Below are 26,966 nucleotides of genomic sequence, written 5' to 3'. Positions count from 1 at the left end.
AAACAGCGGTAAGAATTCTTTGAACAGGGGCAAAACAATGGATTCTTTGCTCACCCTCGTTCTCGGAAAGGGCTGGACCATTTCTGCTGAAACTTTCCCTCTTAACGAATTCAGCCGGAGGCAGACACCCAGCATGGAAAACTGCCGTCTAAATAGTTGAAGTTTGACAAAGTTATAAGTAACTGAAAACAGGGTCTTATACTGAGAAGTGTTGGGTAACCTTAAAGGAAGCATGTTTAGCTAAGGAACATGTATCCTAGAACAGTGGTTCTCAACCAGGGGTCTGGGGCCCCTTGGGGGGCTGTGAGCAGGTTTCAGGGGGACCGCTAAGCAGGGCCAGCATTAGACTCGCTGGGGCCCAGGTTAGAAAGCTGAAGCTCCACCACATGGGACAGAAGGCCAGGGCCCTGAGCTACATCACCTTGGGCTGCAACCAAAGCCTGGGCAATGTAGCTTCATGGGCAGGGGGCACCAGGCATGGGGCCCTGGTTGCTATCCCCTAATGCCCTGGATTTTATACGCAGAAAACCAGTTATTGTGGCACACATGGGCCGTGGAGTTTTTAGAGTATGCTGGAGGGGATTTCAGAAAGAAAAAGGTTGAAAACCCCTGCCCTAGAGGTTGGAACTTTTCAAAGAGAAGGCAAGGGTCTGGCTGGAGTTTTAAAAAATGAAGGGAAGGGAGGGAATTTGGTTTCAATAAAGTCACAGCAAAATCTGATGTGGGACAGAGGAAGGCCATAGTCCCACGAGTGAGTGGTCTCAGGTGAGTAACTGCTCATTCATGGGGATCACAATCTGGCTCTTCAAGTTTACAGAGTGTGGTGGGAGGGAAGGGTTAACTGCAGTTTTAGACCCTTGGATTTAAAAAAAAACCACTCATGGGCCTGATTCTGCCACACTTGCTCTTGTTGACGACACCTTAAGTGGGTTTTAGCCCATGAAAGCTTATGCCCACATAAATTTGTTAGTCTCTAAGGTGCCACATGTCCTCCTTGTTGTTTTTACTCCTTGAGTAGTCCCACTGATTTCAGTGGGAGGGGGCTCCTCCCAGCGTAAGATACTACTCAGGGTGAGGAAGGGTGGCAGGATCTGGCCCGATAAATGTGTGGGGGGCGGTTGTTTTTTGGATCTAGCCCGTTGGTGTGCAAAAAGAAAGAGCAAAATTATTTACTTAAGGGGGTGGGATAGGAGAGGTCCAGGCTAGGAAAGCCCTTTCTTGCCAGCAGTGGCAGACACACACAATCATCTTCTACCTTTTGCACCAGGCTATTGCAAACGATGGTCACTTTTCATTCCTGGGCTCCAGGGAAACTCAGCCACGACCCCTCACCCACCTCCCCCCCCCCCCAAGAAAGCGAGCTGCAGCTGGGGCCCCCGGTGGACAAGCCAGCTCTAATCTCTCGCAAGCCCGGTGCTATCACAGCTTGGATCAGCCTATCTAATGTAAACGGGCTTTCACACATAAATAACGTGCCACATCTGGCTCTTTGGTTTTTACGGCGTCTTAGCGACAGAGCGATTTATGGAGGGCGGCCCGGGCTGGAGGGAGGCCGGGGCGGTGGGGGGGGGGGAGTTGGACATTGCACCGGCTGCAACATGCAAGGTGGGCAAGTGGGGCCGGGGGGAAAGCAGCCAAACTCCTGGCCGGGGCCGGGGAGCCGGGTGGGAAGGGGCCTGCCTGGGAGGGCGGGCACGGTTCCGCCGGCTGGAGCGCAGCCGGGCCTTCCAGGAACCGGCGTGTTTGCGCTTCTCCCCAATTTATGACCGCGGACCATATGGCCAATATTTCGCCTCGCGCGTCACGCGCCGCGGAGGAAAGCAAACAGCGCGGGGCAGGGCGCGGAGGGGGAGCGCCGGGCGAGCGGCCACGGGGCCGGCTCTGCAAAGCGCCGCCGGAGACAATGTGAGGGGCCGCCGAGCCGGGGCGTCGCGCGTGGCTATATAAAGCGGCCCCCGCAGGCCCCGGCGCTGCAGACCGGCGCCTTCGGAGCTCGCCAGCGCCTCGCCCACCGCAGAGCCGCTCCAGGTGAGCCGCTGCGCTTCCTCCTGGCGAGGGAGCCAGGTACCTGCAGGGGGGCTGGCTGCTCGATGTAACTTTGCGGGGGGGTCTAGGCAGCGCCCCGAAGTACAGCAAACGGGGGGGGTGGGGGGTAGATTCGCCTTGGGGGTGAGGTTGTTCAATGCAAGGCAGAGCGATTGGGGAGGGAAAGATGCGTCTACACGGCACCGCCGGGTGGAGAGCGGAGGTGGCTGTCTGGGGGGAGCGGTGGCTACGTGGCTGGCTGGCGATATGGGTGGCGAGCTAGCTGGAGGGGAGGACGGACAGGTGGCTGGGGAGCTGGTCGGACAGACATCGCTGTTCCAGGGGCACTGGGTCCTCCAAACGAGGTGTGTGTGGGGGGAACTCGAGCAGGGTCCCCCAAGCTGGATCACCTGGGTGCAAGGTGCTAGCTGGCTTCCCAAGGGCTTTGGGGGGGGTCCGTCCCTCCCCCCCCCCCCAATCTTGTTGAAACGGACGCTGATCTCTCCTGGCCCGGAAGCAGCAGGTGGGGAAGGGGGGGTTCTTCTGCTGGGGGGAGAGGATGGAGCCATAGCGGTTTGCACCCGAGCCCCGCCGCTTTCACACCGCCCCCTTCCCGCGCACGGAGCCGGTTAAAGTTTTACCTGGGTTTGCGCAGTGCAAAGGTGAGCAGCTGCTTGTGAATTCGGCGGAAGAGGGGGGCGGAGGTGGCGTGGCCGGGGCTGGGGGAGGCTACCCAGCCCCAGGGGGGTGCAATGTGGGGGTGTCAGTCTCACCCCCTGCGAGAAGGAGACGTCGGGCTGCGCTCAGGTCTTGCTTCAGCGGCCAGCAAGACGCGTTTGTCCTGGGGCACCAGCCGGGGCTGCAAGAGGGAAGGTGGCCATCCAAAGCGCTCCGGCTAGCGATTGCTTTCGCCCCAACCCTGAACTTCCTCAGGTCATTTACCTGCCTGCTCTAGACACTCGAGAGATCAGAACCCCCCTTCCCCAAAGACACCCCCCCACACTCAGTTACTCAACGTCGGTGGGTAATTTCACAGCCCTAGCTGCTTGGGGGGGGGGCTTATTCTTTTTCCCTTTGCTGCCCCGAGAGCGCAGCAAAGCCCGTGACACAAGGCGGCTGGGTGGGTTTGTCATCCTGAAAGCTCTGGGGCTGGGGGTTTCCTGGGGAGGAAAGGTAAGCTGGTAGCTTACAACTCCCTTCCTTGTGGGGAAGCGGCTGCTGGGACATTTCTCGCTAGAGTCGGTAGAGTCCGCCAGAGGATCAGGAATGGTTCAAAAGTAACAATTTGCACTCGGTTGGCTCTGCCTCTTGCACGGGGGGGTTATTGATTTCATCTCCACCTTGCTAACTTCACCAGGCGCTTTGGCCCATGTTTAACCCTTGCGTTTGCACCCCAGAGCAGCAGCGTCGTTGTGGTTGGATGCAGTGGTCTGCAACTCAGCTCTTCCTCGGAGTTGGGTTTTCCAATCAATCGTATGTGCAATCGATTTTAAAATCGCAAATCCATCTCCTCCTTTCCTTTCAAGACTCAACGGGACCGAGGAGCTCCGTTTAATGTGCCTCAAATTAATTTCAGTTTCAAAATCAGTCCATCCTTTTAAGCTTGAAATATATATATATTTAAATCATTATCAATGGCTGGCTTTAAAAAAAAAAAGTCCTACCTACGGGGTAGAGATACACGAAGTAAATTCAGATAAGCAAGTGCTTTCAGCACCGTATTTCATAAAGAAATTTTAAATCTCCTGCATTCAAATTGCCCTTATCAGACAGAGTTGGGGTGGTGGGTTTTTTCCCCCCTTTGGAAGAAAGAACACTTCTGAGACAGGCTGACAATGCTTAATCTCATTGGGACACGTTTAATCATTAGAAAGATGCGAACGAATAAAGCTGAAGGGTTTGCTTGGGGGGAGCAAACATTTGACTTACAAATAAAACAGTTATAATAGACTGGAACGGAAAGGATACGCCCGGGGCTAGACTTAAAGCTTTTGCAGAAAAAATCGGCAACTAGCTGGTTCCCAATGTCGCAAGCCCCGCGAAGCACAAATCTCCCGGCTTCTTGCTTCCGTAAGTTGCGGGAACACACTGCCAAGGCGTCTGTATGTCCTATGGTTTGTATTGGCAATATATTTCAAAGATCTCATTAAAGTGCATTTATCAAAGTCCTAACATGTGCCCTCGGGTCTGACATAACCCACAATGTGACCGATTAGCCCACGGGGGACGGGGGGGAGACCTAATTTCTATTCCACTTTTACCACTCCGGGGGGGTTGATGGTGAATTGAGAATGTGTTATCATAGTTGGGGCTTGGGGGAGGGAAAAAACCCCAAAGAATAATCATAATCATGAAAAGCTCATTTAGATTCCTATGTCCTGAACACGGTTTAATTGTTTCTCTGTGAGAAAGGCAAGGGAAGATTGCATTTTCACTGCCTGGCTAGCAGATTGCTCTGACTCCTTGACAGAGGAAGGTAATACGAGATGTGGCAGATCAGAGCGTATTTTTCTATGTTTAAAACACGGGGAAAGTCTTTGCTTCTGCAATTTCTCCAGCCATGAAAAGAGAAGGAAATTTCAGAAACATTAACCCTTCCCCATTATTGTCAATGAAGCCTTTTAAAATCAATTTAAGGGGTTGCGATGCTCTGTTATTCTACAATCTCCGAGGCAAAGGGAAACGCTGATCTTTGTTAAACCTCCAAGCCAGGATTGCACACGGGCAGGTCTTTATTTCAATCGCCTTTCTTGTTGCTTAGACCTGAGTTTTAGTGGCTGTTATTTATTGGTCGCTCTCTTGATTGCCCTAGACCTTGCAAGGTGCTTTGCAAAACATAACCAGAATACTGGTGTCAAGCGAAGTAGCTCGCCCACTTAAATGTGTTTTTTCTACATAGGTGCATGTATGCTCCCATATATAATAAGGCTATAAAATTCTGGGCTCCGAAGCCCTGCGTTTTTAAGTTGTCTATTCAGGGAAAGAGCTCTTGTCTGTTACATTTTTTTAAATCAACAACAAAAGATGACACCTCTTACGGACGCATCTCTCCTTTTCCCCCCTGCGACATTATAAAACAAAGCCTGCATTGTTTCCTGGCATCTTTCGAAGGTGAATCTCTTCATAAGAATGATCAGAAGTAGACGGGGCTATATTTTCCTTTCCCATTGATTTCAAGTGTCTTCTATCTAAGAGTATCAAACCAAAGATAAAATAAACCTTCTCCTCGAACAAAGGCTTTGTGTCAGCTTCACTAATCCTCACCAGAGCGTTAAGGTGCAATATGGTTTGTTTGTCTGGAGTGAATGGAAACAATTTCTTGCACCTTTGCTCTAATCAAACAATAAACTAATCCACTTGAAGGCTGTTATCTGAGATGGGATGTTGTGATGGGTTAGAGGTCAGCCCCATATACTGTACCGGGAGAAAAAGGGGACTTCTGTTAAACACCTTTTTCATTCAGGAGGAGAAAATTAAGTCAAACAAATTAGTGGCTTAAAATAAATGGAGAGACCTTGTACTTTTTAATGACTGGAAACCTTTCTGACCACTAGCAAAACGAATGCATGTCGCTTCATTCGGCTCTGAACTATCAAGGCCAAGTAGTTGTTTTGACTGGCTAGTTCCTTGTCTCTATAGGACACTTTAAGCCAAGCCACCGCTTTTGCTCGCTCTAGATAATAGACCCACGGTTTGCTGTCTGGTTCTGGGAGACTGGGGGAGCTGAGCGGGCTGACAGACGGGGAAACACGTTTTAACACGCCGCCTTTGCTATGTTCCTGGCTTGCCATTCGCATGTGTGGCGTGTCCTGCCATGGTAGAGAAATTCACCCTTTAATTCGCAAGTGCGAACGCACCTTTCTTCCCACGGCGCAGCGGCCGGGAGCGGAGCCTAACCTTAGCCGAGGCTGCCTGTGTTTTCGGAGTGCAGCCGCGTTCATTCGGGGCAAGGGGCTCTTTGCCTCTCTTCCCCGCCCCGGCTGAAGCTGCTGCTGTGGAAAAGTCTTCCCGGGGCTGCGAGGCAGCATTAGGGGAGGGGGTTCAAGGAGGCCGCATTCCAGAAACGAGTGGAAAAGGCAAAAAGCCTCCTGGTTGAGCGCTACCTGTAAAAGTAAACAGGTAAACACTTCCCCACTCCTAGAGGGCACTTGTGCTGAAGTGTCGCCACTTATCCTGTGTACACGCACCTCTCCTTTTCAGCCTCTTGCTCGGCTGTTCAAATAACCCCTCCATCCTATAATTCCGGGGCTTAAATTCAGCAGGATCTGTCTGGAGGAGCATTCCAGCATTTCTAAGCAGCAGGCAGGGGCATCGCTCGCTCGGTTTTTCAGGGCCCGCCGAAGGCTTTGCGGCAAGGCAATTTGCCTGACGCTTTGCGAGGTTTTGTGGCGTGTGCCCGTGTATCTATCCGTACCGGCATTTATTTATTTATTTATGTTTGTTAGGATTTGCTGATCGATTGACTCTTAATCAGTAGAGATCATATTGCAAGGGACCTGCCCAAGTTACCCGCGCTACTCATGCCAGCAGGACACAGACAGGGAGGTCTTGAAGAGTCTAGATATTGATGCGATCTTCCCGAAATGCCTCTCTGGCGCCAGTGTCGGTCCTAAATCTGACGATTAAAAATCCCAGAAATGAGCCGTCCGATGTTTAGAAACACAATTCCCGCGTAGGCGAACTACTCCACTGGGGGAAGGTGGGGGACTTATCTCACCCATGCCCAGGTCTCCCTGCTTCTTTCCCACCTCCCGACGCACCCTGGCCACTCACACTGTCTGGCCCTCTCACCTAGAACCGGAGTAAGAACTGGAGGGTCAGCCCAAAATATAATGGGGAAGAGGGCAAAGGAAGGATCCAGTTACAAGGGAACAAAGTGTAAGAAATTCAGGGGGGATATTTACAAAAATCGGACAAGGGAAGCGAAAAAGTTTAGAAGAAGATGCAATGCGGATCAAGCGTCCACACACAATTATTAAACCAGAGCTGGGAAAGGCTGTCTTGAAATAAGCCTTCTGTGGAGCAGCTAGATTGATCTAGGCGATCGTTATCTTTACACAGAATCCACCACAGTGCGGTGTGTCTATTTCATCACCTAGTCACGTCATCATCCGCAGCAGACCAGTTTGTAAACCTTACTCCTATGGACCACACACCTGTTGTGTGGGCCAGGGGCTCTTCTGGCGAGGGGGAACAAGCGATTCCCCTTTGTACCCTCACTAAAGCCAGTTTTGTTCTCTGAAATAAGGGGCTCCTCTCTCGCTATTTGGGGGTCTCTGTCTCAAAAAGGGGGTTCTCTGAAGTTGGCTGCGCAGTCGTTTGCCACAACCCACACACAGTTCGGTTTGGACGCGGTTACACGTGCGCTTCGAAGCAGCCCCGATGCGAAAGCAAAATGTAGACCCAGAAGAGAGAGCGAGGGGGAGACTGGAAGAGAGAAGGCAGATTAACACACGCTCATTCCAGCCCCCTTAGATGATGAAACTGACCTTGTTAAACAATCGGGAAACTGGGTTTGATTTTTACTCACGTGATTCCACCATAGTTGTGGGAACTTGTCCGGAGCTGTGTTTCTAAGTTGGACCAAGCGTTCAATACGGAGGCGGGGGTGAGGGACAAAATTATGACTTTTATGGCAGGTCTTTGTGTACAAAGGAGGCTAGCTGGTCACAGTCCAACTGTGCTGATCAGCCGGTGTGTGCTTCTCAATGGACCATTGGCTAACTGCAGCGTGATTAATGGTCCAGGAGCCCTGGTTTTCCCTTAGGAAAATATTTACCTATCAGGTGGTCTGCGGGAACGGAGACAACAGGTTCATCACAGAGTGAGTGAGTGAGTGAGCTTGTGTGCGGTGTTTAGGTTTAGGTGTTTAGGTGGTTTCATATTGATCAAATCTCACAGGTCCTAATTACTCTGGATTTTCTTATTAGAAATCTTTAGTTAGCATGCCCACTGTCAATTGTTTAGTCTTCCCCAGAGGAAATTCTCTACAATTCATTTCTCTTCCTCCCCCACCCCCACCAAGGAAACTTTGCAACACTCTGCTACACGACAAATATTGTGCTGTGAATTCGTCTTCCACCTTCGATTCTGGCTTTTCTTTGCCACGCAAACCCTGCGCTGCCGTGATGGCTTGAATTCTTGCGCTGTGGGCTTATCGTTATCGGAGGTGGTTTCTTTTATTGAGTCCTAGCTGTTGGGTCCACAGTGCCGTTGCTGTTTGTGTTATGAACGACATAATTTTCACACACACACACGTAATCCTCTCACTTTGTTTAGTTTGCTGCGTTTCCCAGATGGCTAAGGAAAAGTGATCAAGAAATAAATACAGGGTTAGTCCTGGATTGAATTTTTTTTTCAAAATTAAAAAAGAGAGAGAGAGAGAGAGAGAACGCCTCGAATGCAGAGGAAAGAAGAGCCAGTGAGCGTCAACATGAAGGAGTTTCCTTAATATTGTGGAAGGATTCCGAAATGAATGAAGAGATAGTCCATTGAAAGCAGTTGAATGCCATGACAACTACCAACAACCTCCGATTTATTCCAAACAGTTAGAACACATTGAAAGAGGGCTTCAATCATGTATTATTTCGCCCCTGAAATAAATGCAAAAACTGAGCTCGGACAAAAGCTTCCAACAGAAGCCGGACATTTGTCTACATTTCGCCCATTGTCCGCAGCTTAGCAATCGGTTTGTATTTGTGTTTGCCCGGGTCCGACCACCCATGATGCGCTCAGGGCCTTGCTAAAACCCTAAGGCATTGTCACCCACATCACATACTCGATGGGAGGCAGGGTGAGGGACAGCAAAATAAACTGATCAACAATAATAAATTGCGGTGCCCCTTCTGCCCCAGCACCTCCTTGAAACATGCCCAGTTCTTGGGAGGGAAAGTCAAGGCAACTTCTATCCTCTGGTCATCCCCAAAAGGGTGGGGAAGAGGGAGGAACGGGGAGGGCTGCAAATCTCACCTTTAACTCCCCATCTTTAATTCCCCCCAACCCCTCCCCCCGCAGAGATCCCGTTAAAGGGCAGAACTCCTCGAGGATCGTGGCATCAAGTTGGCTTGTCCAAAATGTAGCACACGCGAAAACCCCACCCCAATATCACAAGAGAGAAACAATAGAGAGCGGTGTCTGTCCCAGGGAGCTGCAGGGAGGGGGAGGCGCACTGGGATGGTTCATTTAGTAGGTCAAAAAGAGAATAGGACCCTCCGCACAGACCCAAGGCAGGGCTCCGGACCATGAACCCCTCCCAGCTGAACAAAGTCCTGCGCTAGGGCGAAGCGAAGCGAGGGAAGAAGCGGAGCACAGCCGTGTGGACTGGAGACGTGGGGAATGAGCCCATGGAGAATTTGCTAAAAAGGCTTCGATTAGCTCCGTTTCCTATGTCCCCAGTGGAATCGGGGCGCGCACGAGCTTTTAAGGCAGGGGGGAGGAAGGGGTTGGGGGTGAAATGTGAAATAAAGCCGCAATGAGAAAGTGTTATGGACGCACGGATAGCTGGGTGTTATTTAGCGTTGCTATTTTGAAAGGAGGATTTTCAAAAACGCGGACGCTGCTATTCATACGCCTCTATAATATATGTGTCTGCAAATGGCTGTGAGAGAGACCCACTTATTAAATGTCTTATTAAAAACAACCCTCCAAATTCAACGCCTAAATTAAACATCTGGCTGCATTCCCTTTCTAAGTCCTACCTCTAAACGCTGCACATCCATCCAAATTAGCAAGCGATCTTGCTGGGGAGAAGAGCGAGAGAAACAAATTAGTTCTCTGCAAACAACACACCGAAATCGTCAGAGCCTGCCTGGGTACCGATTGATTACATGTATTTCCAGTTTGGTTGATTTCGGAGCACACTAGAATCAATTACTTGCTGTTTAATTTATAATACTCAGCCTTAAGCCTCAACCAAAATATTGACCTAGGAGGTTTGCTCAAGTTGGTCTCTTGCCATCTTGTTTAGGGGACCACCAATAATTGGAATAGATTTCCTTTTCAAGTCGCTCGCTGTAAATAGTCAATTTTCCAGCCTGCTACAAAGCAGTTTACATCAGTGCAGGGTGACAATGAATGCAAAGATGTTGGTTTTTTCCCGAAGCAATTTGTTTAAAACGTACTTTCAAGTGTGTGGAATATCGGGCTCCTCGGAGCTCCTTTGTATGTAAATACCGTGCAGAAAGGCCCTCCCTATCTTTGTAATTAATTGACACGTTATACCACTCATCATGTGCTACAGAACCAATGGTGGAGCCTCCAATCTCCCCCAAACCCCGCAATTTCACATCTGCAAACACTGTCTTCATCCACTTGACTCCTAGCACCCGCCCACACGTGGCCAACCTTTGGCGTTTTTAATGTATTTTTTTTCCCCCTCCTCTCTGCAGGTTCATATGTGGAGACCAACCTTATATGGACTGCTCTCTCCAGCAATGGCTGGTTTTTTTCAAGCAGCAGGCGCCAGATCCGTGTGTTTAAACGAGACCCTGAAGTAAACGCACTTTGGCATTTTTCCTGGAGTTACAAACTATTTCAGAAGCCGGTTGCCACTTGTGCTCCGTGATTTTTCCCCCCCTCTGCAGCAGAGCAAGGCTGTAAAATATCTATCTATATCGCAGCCGCTTTTTCCTCGCCCCCCCCCCGCGTCTCCCCCCACACCAGCCTTCGTTATTTTTTATTCTTAACGTGTCCCCCCCCAGCAACGTACACACACACACACCCTCCCCTCTTCCTGGGGTGTTTGTGGGGTGTGTGTGGTTTGTGCAACAGCGAATTGACAAACTGGTGCTCCAACTTTCCTGCATAAATTTGGCCAGAATATGTCTCTGACCAACACAAAGACGGGGTTTTCTGTAAAGGACATCCTAGATCTCCCTGACACCAACGATGAAGAGGGATCCCTCGTGGAAGGAGCGGATGAAGAGAACGAGGGGTCGGAGCCACCCAAGAAATCCGGAGTTCTGGGGCAAAACCCACTGGAGGGGGTTCAGACTCTGCCTTTGAAAAACCCTTTCTATGATACCAGTGATAATCCCTATACGCGTTGGCTGGCCAGCACGGAAAGCATCCAGTATTCCTGTGAGTAGTGAAACTTACATTGATTCCATGTACCGTCTGCATTGTCTTGTGATTGATCCGTTCAGCGCCGCAGCCTCTAACGTGTATTCTTCAATAATAAGAATAATTAATAATAAACCTATCTGTTAACTCTTCCTAATAGCTATTAGGGGAAGCATTAGCGCTCCGATTTACCCTGTGTGTGGTTGCTGTTTCACCAGGCTCTCCGGAGTCAAACTAACCGCAGGGATTTCTTTGGGTTTGATTCGATTGGTATAAAAAACAAGGTTTTGGAAGCCTCATCTTTCCCCAAGGGGGGGTTTATTTTTATGTATTTATTTTTTAGAACGAGAGAGAAAGAAATCAACCCAGCCTAGGGAAAGAAAAGCAAAAGTCACCTCCAGCGATCTAAAAATAGCACGAACAGAGTTTGCTAAATCAAACAGAGCGAGCCTTGTGTGGCCGTTTTGGATCGCTTCGGTGTAGACAGTTCAGAAATGTCTCAATGGCCGGGCGGCTGTGGGGATCAATGAAGGGACTGTTAAATTATCCTTTAAAAATCAATCCACGTACCCCTCCCCCTCCCCCAGCAAATCGCTTGAGGTCCAAAGTCCAATAGATGTAAAAAAGATGCAACATTAGGTGAGGAATAGAGGAATTTGTGATGCGGATCGATGTGGCTGTCTTGTAATGTGCATACAGACCGACGGGTGAATAGATCTGTAGACATGCACATGAATGTCTACATGCATCTAAAAGTGTGTGTAATTATGAACGTGAGTGTATATATAAATATATTCATATTCACAAGCTATCTAATATAAAACTCCCATCTCCAGGTATTTATATATGTTGATAGCTGTACAGATACACACGTGTGTCGCAGATGGCCATATCATTGGGAACATACATGGGCACAGTGTGTTGTGTGTCGTCGTTTACTTTTCCTCCGGTGTTTGCTGCTCTGGGGGAGTGTAGGAGGCAACTGCCTATTCCTCGCGGGGTTCATTTGTTTTCGGGGAAAGCCGCGCTCCTTCAGCCCAAGCGGGATTTGGGGGGTAGCTGGTGCCCCCCTGGAGAGATTGCCTCCCCACGGTAGAGAAAGCGAGGGCGATTTCGCTGCATTTCCCGGCTGGAGCAGGGGAGGGTAGAGAGCAGAGCCGCAGGTGCCCCCGGGCGGGGACCCCCCGCCCCCCGGCAGCACCCCTCTGACTTATGCTCTCGGTGGCCTTTCTGCAGTGCACGGGCTGGCCTCCAGCAACTCCCAGCACGACTCCTCCACCAAATCCCCCGACCCCTCGGCCGACGAATCCCCGGACAACGACAAGGACACGGCCAGCGCCGGCGACTCCGGCAAGAAGAGGAAGAGGCGGGTGCTCTTCTCCAAGGCACAGACCTACGAGCTGGAGAGACGGTTCCGACAGCAGCGGTACCTGTCCGCCCCCGAGCGGGAGCACCTGGCCAGCCTCATCCGCCTCACGCCCACCCAGGTGAAGATCTGGTTTCAGAACCACCGGTACAAGATGAAGAGGGCCCGGGCTGAGAAAGGTATGGAAGTGACTCCTCTCCCCTCCCCACGCCGGGTAGCAGTGCCCGTCTTAGTCAGGGACGGCAAACCCTGCCACACGCTCAAAGCTCAGGACTTAGCCGCGGCCACTTTCCAGGCTGGGATCCCCTTCTCCGCCTATAGCGCCCAATCGCTCCAGCATATGCCATATAACGCCCAGTACAGCTCCGCCAGCAACCCCCAGTACCCGACAGCGCATCATTTGGTGCAAGCCCAACAATGGACTTGGTGAACATTGCCGAGACAAGAAACTGAGGCTCCAAAATCAAACCTCGGGGGGGGAGACAATATGAATATTAATTATTATTATTAATGATGGTGCATTTTTCCCCCTCTCCTATTTTTCCTCCTTGGGGGGGGTTCGATTTGTTTCTTTTGGGGGGTGGTTTTTGTGCGCCATGTTTACAGAGATTTTTGCGCCATGCAAAGTGGTCCTGTCTACCTACAACTAAAAATAAAAATCTTACTAGTAATAAGAATGAATCCGTATGCGCTTGTGATTTCGTAAAGTACGTTTTGTGTGCTGTACAGCTGTTGTCAGTCGTATATAAAACAAGTGGAGGACACTTTAAAACTAGAGAATTTGATCTCCCTTTTTATATGAACCTTTACCTATTTATGGCCGTGTATAAATTCTGACAACTATGAGCAAAAAAAATAATTTTTTTTGTAACTATGTGTGGTTATTGTTGCCATAAGTGACAGTCAGGGCGGTTTATTTTATTTTATTCTTTTGGTTGGGTGCAAAGATTTCCCAAATATTAAGCAAGCAAAGAAACTGGAGACGGAGAAGAAATGTTTGGATCAGCTCCATAGAAATCTCCAGCTCCTCGTTGTGTATAAACCCGGGGGGGGGGGCGCTACGGGGAGGGTTTCCATTTTTATAGGAATTTTAATAAAAATGCTGTTTAAAAAAAACCAACCCAACAACAAAAGAATGTTTTTGTTTGACTTTGTGGCTACCACGGGATACCTGCAAAACCCTCACTTTGAAGCGACACGGACTGGAGAGATCCTGTGGGGGGAGGGGGGAGCCTGCCTCGCCTGATTGTCCGATCAATGAGATCTTCTCCTGGTGCTAGTTGTTTTATGGGGAATGATGAACCCTTCCGTCGGAAATCCGTGCTTGGCCTGCGGCAGATTCCCAGGCAACAGCTCGGCGGACTTTCGTCCCCTCTTAGAACTTTTAGGGAAACTTTAATCACTCTCCCCAAACTTTCTGCAAACGATCAAATACCTGTCTTCCTCTTCCTCTTCTTCTTCTGCGTCCTGCCTCGTTGTGTCTACTGGAGAGACAAAAGGGGCTGGAGTAGTGACTTTGTGGAAATGAAAAAATAAGCCCCACCACTCACTTAAATGTAAGAGTGACCCTTCAGCGGAGGGGCTTTTGATTCCAGTCTAGTCTCAATGGCCTGCCTTTGCTCGGGGGTTGATCTAAGCGGGGTGAGTCCGAAGAGTTGTAAGTCCTCCTTTAGCCGGCAGTGGTAGATAGGCGGCTGAATGGGAGCGGGAGGGGGGTATCGGCTGGCGGATGAGTTTATACCCCCTTTCTGCTCCTGCGGGCAGATAACGCTTTGGGGCAAGTCGTGGGGCACACGGGGCTCTCCCTAAAAGCGGTCGGATTTGCAATGTAAAGTTTGCCCTAAAACCTGTTTTAACCAAACGGAATTTCGTTATCTCCGTCCGAGCGACTGGCTCTCTGGAGATCCCCTTCTGCCTGTGATAACACGTATTGGGAATTTGTGGGGTGCCGCGACATAGGGGGAGTTCTCCAAATGCGGTGGGCTTGTGTAGGAAAGTTTGTCTAAGGCGTGTTTTAAAGCAAAACTTCTTCTGGCTATTTACATGATCATTTTAGAATATGCGTTTAAAGGACACACAGATCCAGCTGGAAAGTTGTGTGTTATGCGTGTGTGTGTACATCTAGGATCATAGGTACACACTCTGTGCCTCTCTGTTCTCTCTCTCTCTCCCTTGTATATAATATCTACACGCACACACGATTTTTAGGCTTACACATACTCCAAAATGCTTGGGGTTGACCCGAAATGAATTGGCCCCTCTGTCTGGGGTAGAGAGGCTTCTTTCCAACCATGCTGTTTAAATTCTTCTCCGTTTCTGAAACTGTCTCCCTTGCTGTAGGCTAGACAAACAGCAGGGACTGCAGGGGCAGGGCTGGGGGGGGGGGGGGGCTCGGAACAGGAAAAGCAAACTGAACCGTCCCCACTGAATTACCAGCCGCGCTCTTGTTGATGATCAGATTTAATTCAATATCTCGCGCAAACATGATTATCTGTAACAAAATCGGCGGGACCCACAGCTTTGCGTGGACAGTGCTGGCGAGGGGGGGTCTTCTAGCCATGCGCGGATCTGCTTCAGGACTGGAGTCCCAGCTGTGATGGCCATTTCTTGCAATGGTGTCTTACCAAACTCAGGCGCAAAGTTGACACCAGTTTAAATTCTTCCCCTGGTTTAGTCGCTCCCCACTGAATGTTGAATTGTCACGACAAGCGGGAGGCAGTCACAGAGCGGGGGCCAGGGGGGGGGGTTGTTTTTGGTTTTGCTTCAGATGAAACCTTATTCTACACGACCCCCCCCCCCCCCACACACACACACACACAAAACCCAAGAAATGAGTCCGGGTTTCCCCAAAGCCGAGGGCACTCATCAACAGCTTGGCTGGCAAACGGCAAGTCGCGGCTCTGCAGTGGCAGGATCTATCCTGGAAGCTGATAATTATTAGCAAAGCGACAGAGATCTAAATACATAAGGATGGCAGCGTTTCGTTGCAAACAGGGGGTCTGAGGATTTATTTATTTTTTTTGCCATCTCGGTAGCCAGGCGGGGCCGAGCTCCCCGTGAAGTGAAAACAGGTTTCGGCGGCGCCTGAAGAAAGGAGCCCACTTTACAGGGAAGGACGCTTTCCCCTCTTCTAATTCCGCCGGCCGCGCAGAGCGAGTGGGAGGGAAACAGTCACTTTCTGCTTGGCCCCTATTAAGTCTATCAGGCCAGTTGTGTGGCCCTCCCCCGTGGCCTTATATTTCACACGCCGCTGGGGCAGTTTGGCGCAGTCTATCTTTGCACAATATACAGTAGCCACCACAAAACAGCACAATGCGGGAGGCTGGTCGTTAAGGATGTTAGAGGCGTACATATTAAGGAGGGCAGAGAGAAAGAGAGAACCCAGAGGGGACAGGGGTAGGGGGAAAGAGAGAGAGAGAGACGGTGCTGGCCTCCCCCATCCTCCCCCTGTTCTTTCTAGTGCCATTCAGTTCGTTTATCAGGAGCGGTGCATCCCCGAGTCAGGGAGAAGTATCCTTGGGTTTTGTTCTGGCTGTCACTTGGAGCCATTGTCCCCCATGCTGTACAGGCTGATTCCATATGGCCAGCTGGGCTGACCCTCACAAAACCCAAATTGTGTCCTGCTTTCAAACCCTGTATTGTTGTCTGTGAAAGGAAGACGAATTAAAAATTCGTGCTATATCTATTCTGGGGGAGGGGGGGAAAACCCCTCTCTCTTCTTGGAAGGATAACAGGGCCTCCTTTTCTCCAGCCCTACTGACAAGTTTGTCTCTCATTTCACAGGAAATTAAATTCCTGCATCTGCACGGGGCCTAAACAAATCTCGCCCATAAAAATGAAAGCAAATGGCAGTCGATGCACCCCGATCAGCATTGTAGTTCCGCTGACTTCGGGTCGCTGAGCTGGTTTTTTCCCCTCTGCCGGGAGAACAAGGTTTCATTCACAGGGGGGTGTAATGTTATGCAGGCTTCTCCCTCCGTGCGCAACTGGAGAGCGCTGCGGACTGACCACTTTTTGTTCTCTTCCAGAGAACTGTCCCTTTCTTGTGATAGTGTTTCCTTGTTCCAGGCCGGCGAGTTTGAGAAGTCGCCATCCCGCTCCTTTCTCTGGAAGGCTTTCTCTGGTTGGGGCGAGGGGTGCTGGCGGGTAACCATCTCCACCGGGGCCACCAGACCTGGCCTCCTGCCTTTACCTGGAGTTCTTGGCGGCTGACCGCGCACAAGCGACGCGCTATGCCCCCCGCGCTCCGGAGAGTAGCTTGGGCGAGTAGAAAATGAATGAAGCAGCCAAGGAGCTAAATGCAAACAGGGTGGGCGCGAACAACTGAAGGGGCTAACTTTGATTATTTTTTTTTATAAAGAACACAACAAAAAAATCAAATCAAATAAAGGATTTTCGGCTAAAATGCTAACTCGGTTCCTACACCGACCAGACAATTTCTCTTTATTTGAGTGGTAACACGCCTACACAAACTCTGCAATCCCTAGTGTGGTTTGGGTGATATTGTGACGGGGAAACGGACGGATTTCCTACGCGGTGTCAGATGTGTTGGGAAGGGGTTTTTTTTGGCTTTGTGTTGAGGAAGGCATAAACTACAGCGGTCTGGAAATAGATCAACAGGAAGAAATGTTAATTGGCCTCCTTCAGAGTCGCCTGTGGCGGGCCAGACAGATATGTCACCCTTCCACTGGTAGGAGACACGGGGAACACATTACACCTCCAGTGGGTGATCTGGAAAACCAGAGTCACGTCTGACAGGAAAGAAAAGGCGATGAATGAATGCGGGATGAATCCCCCAACTCCAACCCAATCAAGGGACATTATAGTTAAACTTGCGCTTTAGGGTTAATTTCCCTCCTTTCGCTCGACTCTGAGTCACCCCCCTTCGCGTCTACAGAGCCACTATTGAGGAGAATCAGATAACCTGGTAATGAGGTGGAAACCCCTCTAAGCCAGGGAAAGAACTTACTTTCATTACCTATTGACTGTTGGGCTTAGCTGAGACCTGGCGTGGGTCGTTCGGGCCTTTTCAAGAGGGCTGGGCAATGAAAAGCTAATCCAATGTTTACCGAGTCTAAGAACAATTCTCAGCTGTCGTTATTAAGGGGCCGAATCAGCCAGGGATGGCTTGGGCGGGGAGTACGAAAGCAAACGCTGTGTGTGTTTGTGTTTGTGTGTTTGTGTGTGTGGGGGGGGGGTGCAGCCCAGAGTACACGGCCCCCGTTTTACACCAGCTCGCCAGGCGGCGGATACGCCTGAAGTGGCGGTGTGTATGAGATAGTGTAGTGTGCATGATTTCCGGAAATATGCCCTTGTGGCTTCATAAGAGTGACACTCTCTCTCCCCGTGTCCACGGATCATCTCCTTTTATCCCGGCATCTGCCACTAAACCCCGCGATCTCCCCACCGCGCAGGCTACCCGGTGCTATCTGGGGGAGGAAACCATCTAGTTTGTATTGCTTCCCCCGCCCCCGCCTGCCCCTTGAAGACTTCGATTTTTAGGCGCTGTCATTACTAAAGCATCGTCGCAAACGATCGGGAGCCGGGGGTCCCCCAAGGAAGGAGGGGAACCAACAACCCAGGCCGGAATATCGTTGTAATGGCACTTTTTAACCACAAGGGGTCACCAAAGTTCTTCCTTGCTGTCCCTGGGGTTTTTTCCCTCCTCCTGCTCTGAACTGTCCTTATGATAAATGGTTTTATTTCCCATTGAACATCATCGCCAGTTCCGAGAGGTGGTTCTGGGTTGTTTTTTTTAACAACCTTTAAAAAAATCTCACAGCCAAAAAAGAAAAAAAAGAAAAGAAAAGAAAGAAAGAGAGAGAGAGAGAGAGAGGTTAAAAAGGCAGCAGCCTGATCGTCTGAAGCCACTTCCTCTCTCAATTGTGTTCAAAAAGGAATGGTCAAGCATAAATCAGCACACACACACACACACACACACACACACACACACACAGCAAATGAAGACTTCAGTTTTATTCCATTTGCTGTATCCCCCCTTCCCCCGATTTTTAAAAAAAACCCTCAGATTGTTAATGGAAGAATCTGACCAACTGTGTGAGTTTGTAAACAAAATCTGATCTCTTCCTGGTTTTAAAGTGTGACTCTAGTTTCAGATTCTGTTGGCTGAATAAAACCAGACAGACACACAGCCACTGTGTATATGGGAGATTTGACTGTATTCCTCCATGTGCAAGGTGTGTGTGCCAACGGTCTGTTTATTTTACATAAAAATATTAGAGGTGTAAATAAAAAACACACAATCCTCGATAGATTTCTTTATCTTGTATTTTTTTCATTCTCATTCTCTCTCTCTCTCTCTGTATATATATACACACACACACACAAACACACATATTTGTGGTTGTGTGTATACATACCTCTAGTATGCATAGATGGCTGGCTGGCTCCCACACACACATAGCACAGAAGAACATCAGAGGCCTATAACCATATGCTTGTTTCTGATCAATACTAAATGCCACCAGAAGGAAGTGACTGGTGGAAAAGTGCATCATGCAATAGACTTATGGACCTCTGGGAATGTAAACACTATCGCTTTAAAATTGCACCTGGCCTGATGGGGGCGGGGGGAGGGGGGTGGGCAGACGGGCGAGGAGGAGCTCCAGCCCACAAACAGGTAGGGGTGTGGTGTAGGGAAAGAAGACACAGGGCAAAACTGAGGCAAGCAAAGATTGCTGGGGTCAGCAAAGAACAGAGTGGAGGTCCAGGAGAAGACTTTTTAACTTGAAATCACATTCTGGGCCCGGAAAGCCAAGAGGTACAAGAATGAAAGCTGGTCGGTGATCCCACCGGCTTGGTTTTGGGTTGACACCATAAACCCCTCTCGCTTTGAGCCCAGAGCTCATGCCGCCTCTCGAAAATGGCCAGACTCTTTTTTACTTGCAGATTGCCCCTTGTGCCCAACTCAAAACACAACACAAAATGCGTGGAAGACAACCGGTTCCGTGATCTACTATTATGAAGTCATCTTTAGCCAGCAGCCTACAAAAGGGAAGGTAAACGACTGGTAATATTGCACCTGGAAAGCAAGAGGCGAATTCTTCCTGCTAGGGAAACGAGGGCTAGGACAACTCATTTTTGTGTTTGAAAAAAAGTTCAAGTTCCCATTAATTATGTGACGCATCACCTGGATGTCAGCTTCTAGCACAAAGCAAACTGTGAGGCCATTTTATTAAACATCGATTAAAACACACACACCACGCTGGGTGGCCTGATGATTTTGCTCATAGATGAAATGCTCTCTCCCAGAGCCTGTCCGACCGACACAGCCTGGTCACTGCCACGAGCTCTGAGCCGGGGGGCGCGGGTCGCTGGTTGTCGCTTTCCCCCACCCCTGGGTATGGAGAACGGCGAGTTTGACTCCGAACTCTGACGCCGACCCGATTAGCGCTGAGTGTGAACGTCAACAATCGGCGGGTGGGGCGGCGATGCCGCGACCGTCCGCGGGGTGGCGCAATTGGATAAGGAATGAGCCGCCAGCCTCAGCCGCTCGTGTGGCTTTCCCCAGGGAGGGTGCAGAGCCCCCCTTGCGGGGGCTCAGCACATGGCTGTTCCCTCCTGTCCTCTAACTCCGGGCCCTAGCAAAACTGCCCCTGAGTCTGGTATTTTCTCTCCCCCCGCTTCGCAAATGCCTCCCCCACTGGTCTAGCATGACTCTGGTCTGCATAGGCTCTCCAGTCTCAGCGGAGAACCACAGCAGCAAAGAGCCTTCGCAGCTGCTGGCCTGGCCATGGGAGCTGCTCCTGTCCCCAGTTAATCTAGGGGGCAGGGCAGCCGGAGCAGGGAGGAAACGCAGGCCCTTTGCAAGTAGGTGGTGAAGCAGAGGGGCTTAAAGCTGGGCTCATGCAGCGTCCCCTTCCTCCTGCTCTGCTGCCAAATCGAGCAGGATGAATGAGCTCTTTAAGTGCTTTGCTCTTGTGCAGTGTTTTGCCTCATGCGGGGCTTTTGCGAGTGTCATGAGCCGCGTTTCATGTGGCGACAAAGAGAGGTGAAAGGCCTTGGCCAAGGTGCCCAGGCTGGCAGTGTCAGAGCTGGAAAGCAACCTAGGGTCCCCAGCTACCATAGCCTTTAATGGAGAGAGCCATGCCCATAAACCTCAGTGGGAATACAGTCCTACACACTAGCCAAACTACCAAGCCCCACCAATGAGTAAATCTATGAGAGCTGGCATTATACAGGGCCCAGGCCTGCACCCACTGTCCTCAATATAGGCCCGCGTCTCTGCTGCCCTACACTTTGTGCAGCCGTACACACCAGTGCAAAGCGAGTGCAAGAAGTTACCGCCTCAAGCTTTCACCACCCCTTGTGCACTGGTGAAATTGATCACACAGGGCGCAGCACAGCAGGGAATTAAGCCCTAGCTTTACAGGGCAACCAGGATGCGGCTGGACTGAGAACCAAGTGGTCCATTGCCAAATCTTTTTGTGCCTACTCGCATATAGCTACATTGGGCATCTCTTCGGGGACCAGCTACTCCAGTATGGCTGCTGCAAAAGTGAGGAAGGATGGTCAAGCCTTTGGCTTGGGCTGCCTTTTGGCTCTGCTACAGACTTCCTGGGTGATCGTGGGTCATCACATAATTGCTCCCTGCCTCAGTTTCCCTTCTGTAAAATGAGGATAAAAGCACTTGCTTCCCCCCACCCTTCCGCTCTCCTCTTTTTAGCTTGGCAGCTCTTCAGGGCAGGAACTGTCACTCACTAGGTGTTTCAAAAGCACTTAGCACAATGGGGCCACATAGCAACTGGCCAACATCCCTGCACTCGCTTCCTAATGAGCACAGGTGATCATCTCACACCCTGAAGGCCATCAGAGTCACTGTCATTGATTTCAGTGTGCACTGGCCCAGACTTTAATCGCAGAGAACTTCTTAGCTTGCCAGGCTAATAGAGCTCAACTGCAAAGGTTATGAATCGTTGTAACATTTAATCACCCAGGTTCCCATTTTAATTCAATGCTTGGGCAGTGTCATGGGGGGCTGTAAGATCTGGGCCCCATCACAGTAGCAGCGGGAGTGGCTCACAGCCAATGGCGGCCAGCTCGCCACTTACGTCCGGAACAGGATTCAGGAAGAATGAAGACCCTCCTCAGTCCAGGATGCCACCTCTCAACTGTTCCTGCCTTGTGCCTGTTTCTGATGTAGACTATGAGGACTCAGGAGATCCTGGTTCAAGTCCTGGTTCTGCCACAGATTCCCTGTGTGACTTTGGACAAGTAGGACCCTCAGATCCTCAAAGGTATTTAGCTGCTTCACTCTTAGGATCTGGGCCTTTATCGCTCTGTGCCTCAGTATCCCTTCTGTAACTTGGGGATAATAATCCAGCCCTTCTTCCTCCTGCCCATTATCTATCTTACCTAGTGGACTTTTGCCTAAAAAATGGGATCAAGGGGAGTTAGGCACCTAACCTGCTTTGGCGCTTTTAAAAATACCTCAGAGTGCCTATCTGCATCTTTAGGTACCTGAATGCCTTTGAAAATCTGGCCTACGCCCCTCAGAGCAGGGACAGTTGCTCACTGTGTGTGTGTATATATATACAGCAACTGGCAGAATGGGGCCCTGATCTCAGCTGGGGCTTCTGCATGCTACTGTAATGCAAATAATGATGATACATTTCTTTGCACCCTCAGGAAGAACCAGGCTGCATGACTCTCTGTCTGCTCTCTTTTACCAGTTGGGAAATCATGACACAAGTTTTTTCCTTGGCTGCTGATTATTTGGTCTTCTTAATAGCCTTTTATGAGGAGTCCAATCCAAAGATTATTTTTGCAAAGCCAAGCTTATCTTACCAATTGGCTCACCTTTACATGTTGTGCACCAAATCTTCCTTGCCTTACTCAAGTGAGTTGCCCTACTGATTTCAGTCAGCAGGATTTGGGCCAGGTCTACAAACACTTTTAATTATATTTGGCCCTATTTTATTAACTATTATTTTATCTTGGGCCTTAGTTTGTATGGAGAGTGGATCAAAACTATGGAAAACATTTCACAACCCCATATTTATGTATTTTATTTTGTCAAAATTAAACCAGCTGCTACAAATTTTCATCAACCTTTGTGACATTCAAAAAAACAACAACAAGCAAACAGCTGATCAAACACCCAGAAATATAATTTGTGAACAGGTAGTTAATTTTTTTTTCAGGTGGAAATTTGCGATTTTGATGAAAAATTAAATTCTGGGGAAATGTCAGCTCAGTTCTCTGTCTTCATTTGTGTTGCAACCATGTTGGTCTATGGGTACTACAGAGATAACGGGGCTAAGATAATATCTGTTACTGCGCTGGGGAAAGAGACAAGCTTTCCAGCTACACAGAGCTCTGTTTCACGAAGAAGACCCTGAAGAAGAGCTCTGTGGTGCCTGAAAGCATGGCTCTTTCCCCAGTAGAAGTTGGTCCAATAAAAGATATTTCCTCACTCACCTTGTCTCTCCAGTTGGCTCGTTATGTAAGAGGATATAGATGTTCATTGTTTCTTCCTCAAAATAGCCTTGTTGGACTGACCCTACCTGATTACACTTGTCAGACATATTAGTCTAGTCTTGATTAGACGCTCAAGGTGAAATCTGGACCCTATCGCAGTCAATGGCAAAACTCCCATTAACCTCACTGGGACCAGGATTTCAACCAGCAGTTCTCTCTGGACTTGCATGAGGTTCATAAGTCTTCAGTCCAAGGGTTTCCCTTTCTCCTCTGGAAGCGAGGCACCGTACTAGTATCTCTCTAAACTTCAGAAAGAGCAGTTTGCCCTAAAAATACATACGCCATGTCACATTCTTCTTTCCTTCTGAATAATGAGATGAACGTAGCCCATCCTGGTGATCAGCTGCCAGGCCCTGGCTTTATTAAATCAACGGCAAAGCTTCCAGGACAAGATCACGCCCTAGAGCTGGCAAACCAGTTTCAAATGAAGTTTATTTCATTAAAAAATGGCCCTTATTTGAAAACATTTTTTTTTTTCACAAAAACTTGTCAACTTTTTTTTGTTGCTGATGAAAACTTTTGTGGCTTTAAAATTTTTTTTTTTTGATAGATTGGTTTCCAGGAAACACTAAAAGTCAGTCAGTATGTTGATGAGGTCGTCAATAATATTTCTAATATAAAAAATCCCCTAAAAGTGGGGGGAGGGAGGTGCCACTTTGAAGCAAAAGCTATTTTGAAATTTCAAGCTGTTGTGCAAAGATAGAGTTTTTTCTGCCCAACTCTTTAGGTGACTTAATTCACTTGAATGACTCAAGCTATGGCTTTGTTCTGTGCTTATAAATGGCAGTCACTATTTAAGACCATACTCTGGCTTCCCAGAAAGTCAGGCCTGTCAAGTGTCACCCATCTGGAGTGATCCTCACCTGTTTTCCTCTTCCATCACAAATGTCACTGTAGCTTAGGCGAAAGTTCCTTGAGCTGACAAAGCAGCAACCAGGAGTTCACATCTCACGCTTTCACACTCACACTCTTTCACACGCCACGCTCAGTGGAGATTCCCCTGGTAGCAGGTTATTTCAGAATTGCTGACTACAGGGTTTCATGCACCGTGCTCTGAAGACTCTGTGGCGGACCATTGTGGTAGACAGGGCTCAGAATGGGATGGACCATAGGTGGTCTGCTCCAGGATGGTGCTTCCTGTGTTAGCTTCTCCTCACCTACAGACAACCCCTGGGCGTCCCTCCCCTCCTGACTGTACCCTGTGTAGGACCCTCACTCCCACTGCACCTCCTACTCCAGACCAGGAGAGGGCGACAATGTTCTGGGTAAACTGGATCTTCAGCAGGCAGAGATTCCCCTACCCAAGGGGGAGTCTGCCTTTGAAACTTGGGGTGTGGAGCCCTTGTGAGTGGTACCCAAGGAGGAGGTTTGTATGAATCCATGCAAACAGCCTGCAGAGCTTTCCAGGCTGGTGGTGTCTACAGTTGGCCTTGACGGTCATGGTGTTAACTACCAGTTGGCATATGGTAACATGGGACTTTGCTGCTGTATAATCCCTGGGGTGGGCAGGCGGGGGAATGGGACAAGTCCACTCTTGGCCTGGAAGCCTCCCAAGGAAGCACAGTTAAGGGTCAATAAGGCAGCAAGAACTGTAGAGTCCATGAGGCACCTAGCTTCTTTCTGTGAGGCCTTTAAGCCACTGGCAGGAGAACTGTGAATCTTTCACCATTGTGAATTCTTATTCCATTTCACTACATCCCTGAGATGGCAAGGTTGCTTCAAGGGCTGTGTTCAAATATCTAGAGGAGCCTCTTCAAATTAACACACACAATGGCTCCAACCCCAAGAACCCCGGGCAAAATTGACAACCTTCCCTGGACACCTTTAACTGACAATACTGCCTGCTCACAAGCACCAAAGCTGTGTATAATGCAAGGAAAAACTTTATCAGGCAACAAGGGGACACAGCAGTGACTTGGGAAAGCACAGCAACGGTAAAGTAACACCATATGGATAGGAAAAATACATAAAACACCCACCCCCATATTACCCTTGGCCTTAGTTCTTAACCTCAGTTCCCCATCCCCTGGGGTGAACGTCTGATAAACATGTCATAAACATGCACCTACCCCCCTCCCTGCACCCTGAGCTACCCCCCGCCCCCACTCGGCCCCAGCTACCCCCTCCCTGCACCCTGAGCTACCCCCCGCCCCCACTCGGCCCCAGCTACCCCCATCCCTGCACCCTGAGCTACCCCCCTGCCCGCACGCGGCCCCCAGCTACCCCCTCCCTGCACCCTGAGCTACCCCCCGCCCCCACTCGGCCCCAGCTACCCCCTCCCTGCATCCTGAACTACCCCCCTGCCCGCACGCGGCCCCAGCTACCCCTCCCTGCACCCTGAGCTACCCCCCGCCCCCACTCGGCCCCAGCAACCCCCTCCCTGCACCCTGAGCTACCCCCCTGCCCCCACTCGGCCCCCAGCAACCCCCTCCCTCCACCCTGAGCTACACCCCCCGCCCCCACTCGGCCCCCAGCAACCCCCTCCCTGCACCCTGAGCTACCCCCCTGCCCGCACTCGGCCCCCACCTACCCCCTCCCTGCACCCTGAGCTACCCCCCACCCCCACTCGGCCCCAGCTACCCCCTCCCTGCACCCTGAGCTACCCCCCGCCCGCAGTCGGACCCAGCTAACCCTCCCTGCACCCTGAGCTACCCCCCGCCCCCACTCGGCCCCAGCTACCCCTCCCTGCACCCTGAGCTACCCCCCCGCCCCCACTCGGCCCCCAGCTACCCCCCCTCCCTGCACCCTGAGCTACCCCCCGCCCCCACTCGGCCCCCCAGCTACCTCCTCCCTGCACCCTGAGCTACCCCCCGCAACGCAGCCCCCAGCAACCCCCTCCCTGCACCCTGAGCTACCCCCCGCCCCCACTCGGCCCCCAGCCACCCCCATCCCTGCACCCTGAGCTACCCCCCCCGCCCGCACTCGGCCCCAGCAACCCCCTCCCTGCACCCTGAGCTACCCCCCTGCCCCCACTCGGCCCCCAGCTACGCCCCCTCCCTGCACCCTGAGCTACCCCCCTGCCCCCACTCGGCCCCCAGCTACCCCCCCTCCCTGCACCCTGAGCTACGCCCCGCCCCCACTCGGCCCCCCAGCTACCCCCTCCCTGCACCCTGAGCTACCCCCCGCCCGCACTCGGCCCCCAGCCACCCCCATCCCTGCACCCTGAGCTACCCCCCTGCCCGCACGCGGCCCCACCTACCCCCCTCCCTGCACCCTGAGCTACCCCCCGCCCCCACTCGGCCCCAGCTACCCCCTCCCTGCACCCTGAGCTACCCCCCGCCCCCACTCGGCCCCAGCTACCCCCATCCCTGCACCCTGAGCTACCCCCCGCCCCCACTCGGCCCCAGCTACCCCCTCCCTGCATCCTGAACTACCCCCCTGCCCGCACGCGGCCCCAGCAACCCCCTCCCTGCACCCTGAGCTACCCCCCCGCCCCCACTCGGCAGCCAGCAACCCCCTCCCTCCACCCTGAGCTACCCCCCACAACGCGGCCCCCAGCAACCCCCTCCCTGCACCCTGAGCTACCCCCCGCCCCCACTCGGCCCCCAGCAACACCCTCCTTGCACCCTGAGCTACGCCCCGCCCCCACTCGGCCCCCAGCCACCCCCATCCCTGCACCCTGAGCTACCCCCGCCGCCCGCACTCGGCCCCAGCAACCCCCTCCCTGCACCCTGAGCTACCCCCCTGCCCCCACTCGGCCCCCAGCAACCCCCTCCCTCCACCCTGAGCTACCCCCGTGCCCCCACTCGGCCCCCAGCTACCCTGAGCTACGCCCCGCCCCCACTTGGCCCCCCAGCTATCCCCTCCCTGCACCCTGAGCTACCCCCCCCAAACGCGGCCCCCAGCTACCCCCCTCCCTGCACCCTGAGCTACCCCCCCCAAACGCGGCCCCCAGCTACCCCCGTCCCTGCACCCTGAGCTACCCCCCGCCTGCTCTCGGCCCCCCAGCTACCCCCTCCCTGCACCCTGAGCTACCCCCCCCAAACGCGGACCCCAGCTACCCCCGTCCCTGCAC

General features: G+C 51.3%; 1 protein-coding gene across 3 annotated transcripts; it reads left to right on the top strand.

Annotated features, from left to right (window-relative positions):
* The first annotated feature begins 1,839 nt into the window (after window positions 1–1,839).
* On the top strand, window positions 1,840–19,659 carry NKX2-2 (NK2 homeobox 2). 3 transcript variants are annotated; one of them, XM_073335327.1, is made up of 4 exons: window positions 1,843–2,028; window positions 10,413–11,103; window positions 12,322–12,630; window positions 19,361–19,659. In XM_073335327.1, exons 2-4 carry the CDS (start codon window positions 10,845–10,847, stop codon window positions 19,483–19,485), a joined length of 693 nt encoding a protein of 230 aa, XP_073191428.1. In that variant the 5' UTR covers window positions 1,843–2,028; window positions 10,413–10,844; the 3' UTR covers window positions 19,486–19,659. The 3 variants fall into 3 exon arrangements, with proteins under 3 accessions (XP_073191425.1, XP_073191428.1, XP_073191427.1); XM_073335324.1 differs by lacking the exon at window positions 19,361–19,659 and having other exon boundaries at window positions 1,840–2,028; window positions 12,322–13,492; XM_073335326.1 differs by lacking the exons at window positions 1,843–2,028; window positions 19,361–19,659 and adding an exon at window positions 9,187–9,210 and having other exon boundaries at window positions 12,322–13,492.
* The last annotated feature ends 7,307 nt before the right edge of the window (window positions 19,660–26,966 follow it).

The sequence above is a fragment of the Lepidochelys kempii genome, chromosome 3 (genome assembly GCF_965140265.1).
Source record: "Lepidochelys kempii isolate rLepKem1 chromosome 3, rLepKem1.hap2, whole genome shotgun sequence".
In the NCBI taxonomy this organism is placed as follows: Eukaryota; Metazoa; Chordata; order Testudines; family Cheloniidae; genus Lepidochelys; species Lepidochelys kempii.
Note: the sequence above shows the minus strand (reverse complement) of the source record. Positions and strands in the feature narration are given on the sequence as shown.